Here is an 11,609-nt window from a genome sequence, read left to right on the forward strand (position 1 = left end):
TCCAGTTTACACTGCTTCCTGAATTTTTCAATAAGGGACCGTGGACTTGAATGGGTAATAGCCAACACTTATTGAGGCTAAAAATTTGTTTCTTTAGCTGTCATTTATTGAGTGCTTAATATGTGCCACTTTGTATACTTTGTCTTATTTATTCCTTTCAATGACACTATGAAGTAAGTACTATTATTAGTCCATTCTGACAGATGGAAAAACAGAAGCTTACAGAGGTTATGTCACTTAACCCGGGTCACACTGAGAGCAAGCAACAGATTTGGGGCTGTAAGCCAAATCTGTCTTGACTCCAGAGAAAAAGTTCTGACCACTGTGTGATACTGTCGCAGCCTGGAGCTCGCCCATACTTACTGAATTTTACTTCATGTAGTCCTTCGTTACCTGTTGCTCCCAACCCCTATCCCACAACACACAGACACACAGACACACACACACACTGTTGGGGCTCTTGAGCATGTACTGTCTGTGAATCCAGCAGAGGGCCTGGTACAGTTGAGGTGCTTAACATGAAGTAAAATGAATCAACACAATGTTTTATATAGATTTCATGTTTTGTTGGTATAGCGTTCTACTACTCTATAATAAGGACACCAGAATATCTATGAAAGGATACACAAAAAACTGGTAATAGTGGTTGCCTCTGGATGGTTTGATCGCTGACAAGGTGGGCCAAAGGGTGTGTATGTATGTGTACCTTTTTAATATTGTACTGTGCATCTATTGCCTATTCAGACTAGGTTTTATTCATTTTTAAAGGATTCTGGAATTTTGTTTGGGTATTATTTATTTAGTAAGGTGGTCAAAAGTCAATTCACTGATAACCTCACACAAAGAACACTGTTCCATTGCTCCTCCACGGCTCTAGTCTGCAGAGGCCCAAAGATGGCCCATGGGGGAGAGGAATTCTCCGTGTGGTCCTCCCCTTACTACTGGGCTATTGTTTTCAGTGGACATAAAACACTTACCTTGGATCCAGAAGAGTTTCCAGCTTTTGATCTGGACCACTCTACAAATAGCCTCTTTGAGCCTATTTCTGCATCCATAGAATGGTGCTAATTCTTTTTTTTTTTTTTTAAAGATTTTATTTATTTATTTATTTGAGAGAGAGAATGAGAGACAGAGAGCATGAGAGGGAAGAGGGTCAGAGGGAGAAGCAGACTCCCCGCTGAGCAGGGAGCCCGATGTGGGACTCGATCCCGGGACTCCGGGATCATGACCTGAGCCGAAGGCAGTTGCTTAACCAACTGAGCCACCCAGGCACCCTAGAATGGTGCTAATTCTTACCTCTTAGGGTTTTTCTGAGGATTAAGTGTGACAATTCCACAAGTGCTTTGTAGAGTGGCAAGCACTGTCCAAATAATTGGCATCCCACTTGCCCATGTACTGTCTCTCCTCCAGGCCTTTGCTCTTTCTCTACCTGGAATACTCTTTCCCTCTACTCTACCAGGGGAAATCCTAATTACCGAAACTCTGAGCCTCTATTCCTCATCAGTAATATTGGTAAAACAAAAGTAGCTATAAAGAAGAGCTAACGTGGGGCGCCTGGGTGGCTGTCGGTTAAGCGGCCAGCTCTTGATTTCGGCTCAGGTCATGCTCTTGGGGTCCTGGATCGAGCCCCACGTTGGGCTCCACACTCAGCAGGAAGTCTTCTTCGGCATTCTTCCTCCCTTTCCCTCTGCCCCTCCCCCCAACTCACGTGCTCTCTCTAAAGAGAGATCTAAATAAATGAATCTTTTTTAAAAAGAGAGATAATGTGATAATGAATGTGTACAATACCTGGTCAGAGTAAATGTTCAATAATTATTAACTCTTATTATTCCTACTCATCTTCAAGGCAGGCTGAAATACTACCTTCTCTGCCAAGTCGTAGCACCTCCAGGTGTATTATTATTACTATTAATTAGTCATTTAATTTACTCCATCCTCGAATAATTCATACCTTTATTGTAGCACATACTACTTTTTATTTTACTGGTTTGGTTACTCATCTGTCTAGCTACTACGTGCGATATACTCTAGGGCAGAAAACCTGGAGCACCAATCTTGTATCTCTAGGAACTGACATTCAGTGAGTGCTGCAGACATGGTGAACAGAGCGGAAATGAGGACGTGGTAGCCAGTTGTCCTTCCCCTGGCCATGGATCTCTAGAATTTCAGCTCCTCCTCCTCCTCAGATATGCCTGTTTTTCTTTCCAAAGGGCTGGGCCAGGCTTGCACAAGGAATCTGCAAGTCAAGGCCCGAAGGGCCGTAGAGCACGGCAGCTGCTGAAAGGACCAGCTCACCACCTTCCAAGGGAGCTCCAGGAAGCCTCTAAGCCGGAAAGAGGAAGGGCCAAGGAGAGGCTAGCAGCGGAGTGTTATAAGCTGGCATTACTTAGTCCAGTGTTTACTGACTTTTTCAAGGCAACACCTGGCTGCTTTTCTGGCCGCTTGGCTAGAGGGCAAGAGTGTGCCTTCTGGAGCCTCTCCCATGTCCTCTGGGGATGGATGACACAACTAGGCAGTCTTCCTACAGGAATTTGGATCCAAGCCTCTCTCTCCTCCACAGCACTGGACTGCCCTGCATTGAGCCATCTCTTAGTGCAACCAAGTTTGGTAGCACCTTGCTCATGGCAACTAGGCAAGTGTCCTCCCCCAAGGACAGAGGCCAGCAAGTGTCCTAGAGTTCAGGTCACTGCTGTGCCTCAACTCTAAAAAGAGAAATCACGAAGATCTTTTTCCCCCTTCCCCAAAGTTCTGTGTCCCTCAGGAGCAGTCCTTCCCCTACAAGGCCCAGCCTTTTGTCCTGGGCTCAATGCCAGGGATAGATGAAGAGTTCCCATCCAGGTCATAACTCCTGGACTGAAGGGAAAAATCAGAACTTGGACTGGGGTTTTGCGGCTTCTGATTGCAAGTAATAATAGCTATATTAAAGAAAATTTTTAAAAAGATTGAATTTCTTTAATCTCCACACCCAACGTGGGGCTCAAACTCACAACCCAAGATTCAAGTTGCATGCTCTTCCAACTGAGCCAGCCAGGTACTCCCTTAAAAATTTTAGTAACATACGTGTTATTACATCTCTCTGAATACATTCTAACGTTGCATGTATCTCATTAATACCACAGTGCATATACGACATGTATTATCATTATTTGCATATATTTACCTATCATGGCATTTTGTTGTCCCAACCACTTTTGTTTTTATCCCCATTTTAGAGATGAGAAACTCGAGTCTCAGGGGAGAGAATTACCCAGGTAGTTAAGTGGCAGGGATGGCGTTTACATTCCCCTCTGTGCTCCTTGCTACCATGCTGAACTCCTAAGGAGTGGTTACCAAATTCTTTTTGGTCACTACCTCTGAGAATATAATGAAAACAATGGATCCTCGCCCAAGAATAATACACTCTGTATCCAGTCATAAGTATTTTGCACTAGCAAGATGGTTCTACCCTCTACTGTAGACCCTAAAGAATCTCAATGGTAATGGACTACCTAGCCCTGTTGGGGGTGGGGCAGCATTCTCCCCTACTCTCTAGGGTTCCCTAGGCCCAACCACATTCCCAACCTTGCTGATTTGGATTTTAAGTCCAGCAATTCCAAGGCTGTTTGGCGCTCATGATCAAGGGAAATTCTTCCCAGCCCCTTGGCAAAAACTAGGCTCCTGGAGCTTCACAGGAAATAAAGGGAATCACCTTCCCTGGAGGCTGCTCCTTGATTTACCATTAGAGGGGAGTGACCCAGCAAGGATGCCAGCCTGACATCCCAAAGGGTACCACATTCCGTTTTCATAACTTTACTGTTAATCCATTGCTCCCTTGGAGATACCTCAGTTCCAAGTTCCATTCTTTTCTCTTTGGCCCTAAGGTTCCTGGGCTCTGCTTCAGGTTCTACCACTGCCTTACTGTGGACAACTTTGAGAATTACTTAGGGTAAAGAGGACAAGCAGCAGATTATGGTAGACCAGTAGTTCTAAACTGGAAGTGATTTTTTTTTTTCCCCCAGCCAGGAGACATCTGGTGTTTGGAAATTGGTTGTCACAACTTGGGGGTGGGGAGGTGGCTACCGGCATCTAGTATAGATGCTGCCCAGGGATGCTGCCTAACACCATACAATGCACAGGACAACCCACCACAATGGACTATCTAGCTCCAGATGTGCCAAGGTTGAAAAGTCCTGTGGTACAAGACCATGATTGTTGAATGAATGTTAGATGGACTTGGGGACTGGAATTGTTGGCCTGCTGTGTGCTATCGGGCACGTCAGTGAACTTGTGTGAAGCTTACGTGAGTCAGCAGTGATAAGAACACAGGTTCTGGAGTTTGAATTCCAGCTTTACTCATCAGCTGTGTGACCTTCATAGGTTGCCTCACCTCTCTGAGTCTCTTTTTCCTTGACTATAAAATGACTTACTTCATAGGGATGTTGGAAGCTATTCACAGAAAATGCTTAGCACTGTGTCTGACCCACAAGTGCTCAAGTGTTAGCTGAGGCTATCACCACACTGACTTGCTTCTCCTCACCTACAGCACATAGTTTTTGTACCCACATATTCAATTTGTGACACTGTTCAAGGTTTCCGCTCCCTTAATGCCCCAAACTCCTTAAGGGCAGGATCCTAGATTTCTTTGCCTTCCCCAAGACTACTAGGAGGATTCTTAGCACCTAAATACTTGCAGACTGCCCTTATGTTGCATGTCAATTCAATCCATTCTTATTAACTCACAGTTTTTGGTGTTTTAACCCTCTTTGCTAGCTGCCCTTCAGCTGGATAGGAATATTCTTAGTTTCACAAGGTATAAGGATTTCACAAAATGGGTCCCACTTTTACTCCTTTTGAAACCATCCAATTTGAGACAGATCGTGTTAACCAGCACCTCTGTGTTCATTTTGTCATGGTTTACTGGTGCTAGGGCTTAGAGAGGCAGCGGCTGTGGATGTATCTGCCTAGCACTCTCTTCCCTGGGTTACCAGTCGCACGATAGCCAAGTTGGGGAAGCCTGCTGGGCACAGACCGAGACCACAAGGAAGATGTTGTGCAAGGCTCTCTACGCAGCTCACTAGTTGGTTCAACCAAAAAACACTCACCCTTTTTATCCCTAGCAAGGCTAAGATTGTAAATTCTCCAAGAGCAGGAACTGTACCTCATCTGCTTTATTCAGGAACATTTAGACACTCTAAAAAAGTGCCTTTCATTCCTTCATCTAAGAATGAAAATGAAACTTACAAGTGGGGCTAAATGCAGGCAGATGGGAAGCCCACCTCCATTTCCAACCGGCTACATCACTTCTTTGAGACTGTTTCCCTATCTGTGCCACCCTACTTGTGGGGCCATCACAGCAGTTAACGGGTTAGGCTGGCCTGAGGTGGAATCCCCAATTCTTCCACTTCCCAGCTCTGTGATGGTGGGCAAGTTATTTTGCTGCCCTAAGCCTTGGTCTCCTCATTTGCAAAATGGGTATAAACCATTGTATTCCTAGTTCATAAGGTTGTTGAAATATAAGCCCCTTAAGAATGGCACATTATTATTATATTAAATTCGAAGGGGAAAAAAGCACCAATTATCATTACTTAGACAAATCCATGCTCCCTCTGGGAAATAAAGGGAGCCCTCCACGTTCTCAGTGCTACTTCCCAGCCCCGAGGAGTTCCAAACCATGGCTGACCCATTCCCACTTGCCTTGTCCCACCTTTCCACCAAGGCCCTCCGCAGGGGCAAAGGACAGAGGCACAGGCATATGGGTTTAGAGAAACGTTGTGTTTAATGGTAAAGCTTAGCACACTCCAGCACCAGGCATGGCCTGAAGTCGAAGCAGCAGGGACGGGTAGGTGACCCTCATGGAACCTCACATGGCGAACAGGATGAGGAAGGCGACCATCAAACAGAAGAGCCCCATGGCCTCAGACAGGGCAAAGCCCAGAATGGCATAGGAGAAGAGCTGCTGCTTGAGAGACGGGTTCCTGCCAGGGACAGAGATTGATGCCAGCCGGGGGAAAGGAAGGGGTGAGGAAATGGGTGGTGGAGGACACAGGTAGGTTGTCAGTGGGGGGTATGAGGGGGTGCTGAAACTGGGAGAGGGCCTAACCTACGTATATCCTGGGGATTTCGACAGGTAAGCAGAGTACCAACATGGTTAAGTTTAAGTGAGCCAGGTTGAAAACACACTTAAATAATGATTCAGGGATCACGGGAGAAATCAAGAGGTCGATGAAATCAACCCCAAGCTAGTGGGACCTCCTGCTGAGGCTTCTCCCAAATGGGGTGGAATTTATGGTAGGAGATACTCTAGGCCACCCCCAAACTTACCTGGCATAGCCAATGATCAAGCTGCCAAACACTGTTCCAATGCCAGCCCCTGAACCAGCCACACCAACCGTGGCAGCCCCAGCGCCAATAAACTTGGCTGCTGTGTCAATGTCCCGGGAGACGACACTGGTCTGGAACTCCCGCCGGGCCACCTGGAGCGGGGAGCTGCTGTAGGATGGCTGGAAAGGCAAGTAGGGATGGGGAGGTAGTGAGGCATAAGGACAGGTGGCTGACTCCCATCCCCTCACCCAACCCACCTGGGCTCCCAAACCACTGGCAAATTGCCTGGCAGGTAGAGAATGCTCAGATTGCAGAGAAGGCTGGGAATTAGTCCTCGGGCCCATTTTCTGACAGGGCCAGGGAAATTTTGTGGGTTAGGGAAACCTCACTTTTGCAGACTTCTCACCTACAATGTTCACCTTGGGGTACTTAGAGCTATTAAAGCATAATAGATTCTCTAACTGTCCTCCCACTCTGGCCTACAGGTCACTATTTGAAGAACCCCTCCCTGGGGAAATGAATTAATTAATTTTTAAGATTTTTACTTTTAAGTAATAAATCTACACCTGATGTGGGGCTCAAGCTTACAACTCCGTGATCAAGAGTTGCATGCTCTACGGACTGAGCCAGCCAGGTGTCCCTGGGGAAATGTATAGGAGGGCCCACATTCCTTTACCTGTTTAGCTGGGATCTCTGGCCTACTCAAGAGGGAGGCAGACACAGGCCTGATCAGATCCCTGGTACAACAGCGAATCTGTCAAATCAGAAAGATACATTCCTCCAAATCAAGCAAGGGACAGGAAAACCTAGATGCTGAACTTCTGTCAAAAATGACAAGATTATAAACAAAAAAAGCCCACGTGTTTCAAGGTCAATTAATGCATTCCTGTTTCTACCAGACAGGCCTGCACAAGAGACAGCCGTCCAAGACCCAGACGTAGTTAGCAGTGGCAACTTTCCCATTTAAACCCACGTACCAAAGTTCATTTCTACGGGCACAGCCCTTATCAGTATCCCAGAATGGAAGAACCCACACTAACATCAAACCGGGTACAGGAGGGGTTTGTACCCAGATCACCCAAAGAATCAGAAGAGGTAAATCTTTTGTTAGCATGTACTCACTGGTACACACCCCGAATGGACTGGGCCAGTAAGCCTGGTGAGGCTCCTCGAACAACCATCTAAGCAGAGCCCCCTGTAACCTGGCTTTCTTGAAACATGTCAACATAATGCAGTGATTCTCAAACATGGCTGAACATTGGAATCACCTGGAGAGTTCCAGCCAAGCTTGAGAATGACTACTTCAGTGGGCTGTCTGGCTACGGCCAAGCCAGACTCGTGTAACAAGATCCTATCCCGACTCTGACCACATTCCAAGCCAAGAAAGCTTGGTTTACAGGTCTAAATAAACAGGGGGTAACTGCATCACTACAGCCTCCCCAAAGAGCCAACAGCATCTGGATGCCAAGCTCCTCTGAGTTCATTCATTAAACATTGACAGCTCCCACATCTGGCACTACGGATCACCCCGGAGCCGCAGCTTACCAGAGCCGGAGAAATGAGTAGTGCCCCGGTGGTCTGCATTTTCTCAGTCTGCAGAGGAAAAAAAAGATTCACTCACAGCCTAGTCGTTTGCTTATAGTGGCGACCTTCGGTCGTCCCCTTCACCCCGCCCGCCCTCCCTGGACCACGTTCTTCCTTGCACCGTGCCCCAGCTGAGGAGGGCATTAGAGGTCAGAGGCACAGCGCGAAAAGGGTCTGCAAAGGAAGGTCACGGAGATCTTCAGTAGAGGAAGGAGGCCAAAACCCTAGGAAGGAAATGTTGCTGAAGAGTATGGTCTCCAGGGAAGACTTTTGGAGGTAGATACTGGGTCAGTGCCGGCCAGAGTCCTAACCATTTTACACAGCTGTCCCCGGCCCGCCTCCGTGGGGACAGTTAATCGTTCATTACCGTTGGTAATTAACATTAATTGTTAAGGATATAGGCACCCATCGCTTCTCCCGGCCCGGAGGACAAACGCCCCTCCACACAGCCCAGCCTACACCCCTGCCCATTGCTGGCTTCCGGCCCCGAGTCACCTGCACTCCCACTGCCCCGCTGCCCCTACTCGGACCACAGCGCTTGCCCCGCTCAAGGTGACTGACTCACCTCCCGGCTTTAGCTCTAGGTCTCAGCGCTCCGCTCCCCCACCCACGTGTCCCGGGATCACCCCACTCTCATTGGCCGCAATCCCCTCGCACCCTCATTGGCTAACGTCCTCAAGTCCTCCTTTCTTATTGGCTTTCCGCAGCTTCTTCCTCTCTCTCCACAGGAGCTTCGTGGCAGTTCCCGCCTCCATGCGGGTGAAGGCGGGGTTTTCCTCGGAGATCTGGCTTCCGATTGGTCGATCCCTGAAATGCTCAACCATAGAGTCGGCGGGGCTCAGAGGTTCCAGAACCTCCCGCACAAAATGGCGGCCAAGGTGGAAGCCGCAGAAAAAGGCGTAGGAGAGACGACCGTACGCCTTACGCAGACAGACACATGACCCTGGACCTGCGCCTTCATTCGGGCGCTTGGGCCTTCAGGTGCGTTGTATGTCGGGATTTGTAGTCGAGTCGAAGGCCCCCCCCCCCCCCCCAAGGACGGCTGAGATCCCGCGAGACGTTCCACCCGAGGCCGGGAGAGCCAACGCCTTTGCAGCAATTCGCGCCCTCGTGATTCGTGAAAGCCTTCCTTCCGCCTTGGCGAATAAAGGCCGCTCGCTAGCCTTAAAAGTTAACCAGTGGGCGAGCGCGGCTTTGTGGGCCTTAACCGGAGTTCAGCAGCCCTGGACTACCAGCCAGATTTTTGTTTTTTTTGAATTGTAGAAAACAAATTCTAAGGATAAAACACTTAATACTTCTGTAGAATAACGAGCAAAGGATAGGAACAGGCAGTCCGCTAAAGAAGAAATAGAAATTAAAGGAAATAATATTTAACTTCGCTGATCAAAGAATAGAAATTTAATTGTATCATTTGGCATTTATCAAAAGAGCAGAGTTCTTTTTTTTTTTTTCCTTTCCATTTCCCCCCCTTTTGGGCAACCTCTATTCCACTGAGGGGGTGCACTGTTCCTGGAAGTATTGCAATACCAGGTCTATGCGTGAAGTGGATGGAGCAAGGTCCTATTCTATCTCCTAGTTCCAAAAATCCATTTAATATATTGTCCTCGGATAGAGGACATATCAGATGTTAAACTAAACAGATACTACACTTGATCTTAGCTAAAAGGCCTAAAAGTGATCAGAATATTTTTTATTAGTATTAGCCAGACACTATCCTATACTATTGCTGGTGAAAGTATGCGTTAGGAAACCTTTCCAGAAAGCAATGTGGATTGGAAGAAAATAGAATATTAATAGTTAATTCTGGGTAGTGTAGTAAGGTTGATTTATATTTTTATGGGTCTAAAATAGTAGAAAAGATTAAAAATTATACTAATCTGGAAGGTTAGACCTCTGGACTCTTAGAAAAAATATTTTAAGATGGAGATGTAAGATAGCTTGCCAGCCTGGTATAATGGAAGGAGTGTGGAGTTTTGAGATAACACAGACTTGAGTTCCTATCTTGGCTCTGCCATGTAACTGGATATGCATATCTCTGAGATTACCAAATCTCTCTTGGATTTAGTGTTATAAGCTACCATTGGTTGAGGCCTCATCATATGGCAAGCACTGTATTAAGTTCCTTCAACTCTTATATGATTTAATCTTAGAACAACCCTTTAAGTAGGTATTATTATCCCCATTTTACAGATTACCTCATTTCACAGAACGTCTTTCTCCAGTTTGACATTTGGTTAAGAGGTAAAGTCAGTATTTGAACCCAAGTGTGTGTGGGTCCAAAGCAGAAGCTCTTAACCTAATGGCTATGGAGGTTCTTGGGCCTCCTAAAACTGAGGAACATGTAAAACAGTGTTAATACTACTTGCCTTATAAAAATATGAAATAAAATAAATGTGAGGCATAGGTCGGTGGTTGGTGAATGTTCTCTTTCTATTCCTACTCTAAGAAAAGTTATATTTTCGGGACGCCTGGGTGGCTCAGTCGGTTAAGTGTCTGCCCTGGGCTCAGGTTATGATCCCAGGGTCCTGGGATCGAGCCCCACAACCGACTCCCAGCTTAGCGGGAAGTCTGCTTCTTCATTTGCCTGCTTCTGTCCCTGCTTGTGCTCTCTCTATCTCTCTGTCAAATAAATAAATAAAATCTTAAAAAAAAAAGTTATATTTTCATGTGGATTATCTCTTTGTCTACATGTATTAATTTTTTTTCACATACAGATTTGTCATATGGCTCTCCTCCTAGCATACACTCGAAGTTGTCAAGTTTATCCTGTGACCTACTGGAATTCAGGCTGTTCAATGTGAATTTTGGAGTCAAACTAGCAGGTTTCAAATCCTGGCACTACCACTTACTAGTATGTGATTTGGGCAAGGTTCTTAATCTCTTCAAGACTCAGTCTTCATCTATAAAAGGGAGATATTCCTTTTACAACAGGATTGTTATAAGGAATAAATGAGATAGTGTATGTGGAGGTGGTCTTTAATTATTGAAATAAAAAGTACTAGTAAACCAGGAGTGGGTGTGAAGTCAAAGGTAGTTGGGAAACCTCAAATCTGGACCTGGCATCTTAGGTTAGACTAAACTATCTTGGAGGAGGCCAAAAAACTGTGGGAACTCAGATAATTGCTGTGTAGGCAGAAATGCTATTGACGAAGGTGGCAAAGAGGAAACTTGTGGATAATAAGCCAGGAGGGCCCTCTTTCCAAAGGCATTTCTTCTGAATCTTCAAAATCCTCCTTTCCCATCTAGAGTCTTATCGCAAGATCTTCTCTTTCTTCCTTTAAGCCCAGTTCCTCACTAGAAATTCAATTCAACAAATATTTTTGAGCATAGATGAATAATACCAGTTTCCACCCCAGACAAACTCAAAACTGGCAGGAAAATAATTATGCAAACAAACCATTAAAACTAATAATCTTAATGGGCACCACAAGAAAACTGCCTACAAAATACAAAGAAGGGAGAGACTAACTTCATTTGGAGAGAACCAAGGAAGTTCTTTTTGAAAAAAAAAATTCTGGGCTGAGTTTTGAGGATAAATATAAGTTAGCTAGATATGTCAGGGGAGAGGGTGAGAATGGATGAGGCTATTCCAGGCGGAGTGAACAACATGTATAAAAACACAGGAGAGGTGGTATATCCAATCTTAGACCAGTCAGCCATGGCCAGGACACAGCACAAATGTGACTGTTGACTTCCATTTCTGGCAATATGGCTAAATTAAATAT

At 45.9% G+C, this 11,609-nt stretch overlaps 1 protein-coding gene and 1 non-coding gene across 4 annotated transcripts; both read right to left on the bottom strand.

The window, feature by feature from the left end:
• Positions 1-5,732: 5,732 nt before the first annotated feature.
• ATP5MC1 (ATP synthase membrane subunit c locus 1) lies at positions 5,733-8,562 on the bottom strand. 3 transcript variants are annotated; one of them, XM_027625848.2, is made up of 5 exons: positions 8,542-8,562; positions 7,846-7,893; positions 6,977-7,054; positions 6,301-6,479; positions 5,733-5,954 (listed from the first exon to the last, which is right to left on the bottom strand). In XM_027625848.2, the coding sequence occupies exons 1-5, from the start codon at positions 8,545-8,547 to the stop codon at positions 5,840-5,842; spliced, it is 426 nt and encodes a 141-aa protein (XP_027481649.1). In that variant the 5' UTR covers positions 8,548-8,562; the 3' UTR covers positions 5,733-5,839. The 3 variants fall into 3 exon arrangements, with proteins under 3 accessions (XP_027481649.1, XP_027481652.1, XP_027481650.1); XM_027625851.2 differs by having other exon boundaries at positions 8,450-8,543; XM_027625849.1 differs by lacking the exon at positions 8,542-8,562 and adding an exon at positions 8,380-8,487 and having other exon boundaries at positions 5,737-5,954.
• Positions 8,563-9,377: 815 nt separating this feature from the next.
• On the bottom strand, positions 9,378-9,563 carry LOC113908400. Its single transcript, XR_003515473.1, has one exon. It is a non-coding gene; the product is annotated as a U2 spliceosomal RNA (small nuclear RNA).
• Between the last annotated feature and the right edge of the window lie 2,046 nt (positions 9,564-11,609).

Source organism: Zalophus californianus, chromosome 16, assembly GCF_009762305.2.
Source record: "Zalophus californianus isolate mZalCal1 chromosome 16, mZalCal1.pri.v2, whole genome shotgun sequence".
Classification (NCBI taxonomy): domain Eukaryota; kingdom Metazoa; phylum Chordata; class Mammalia; order Carnivora; family Otariidae; genus Zalophus; species Zalophus californianus.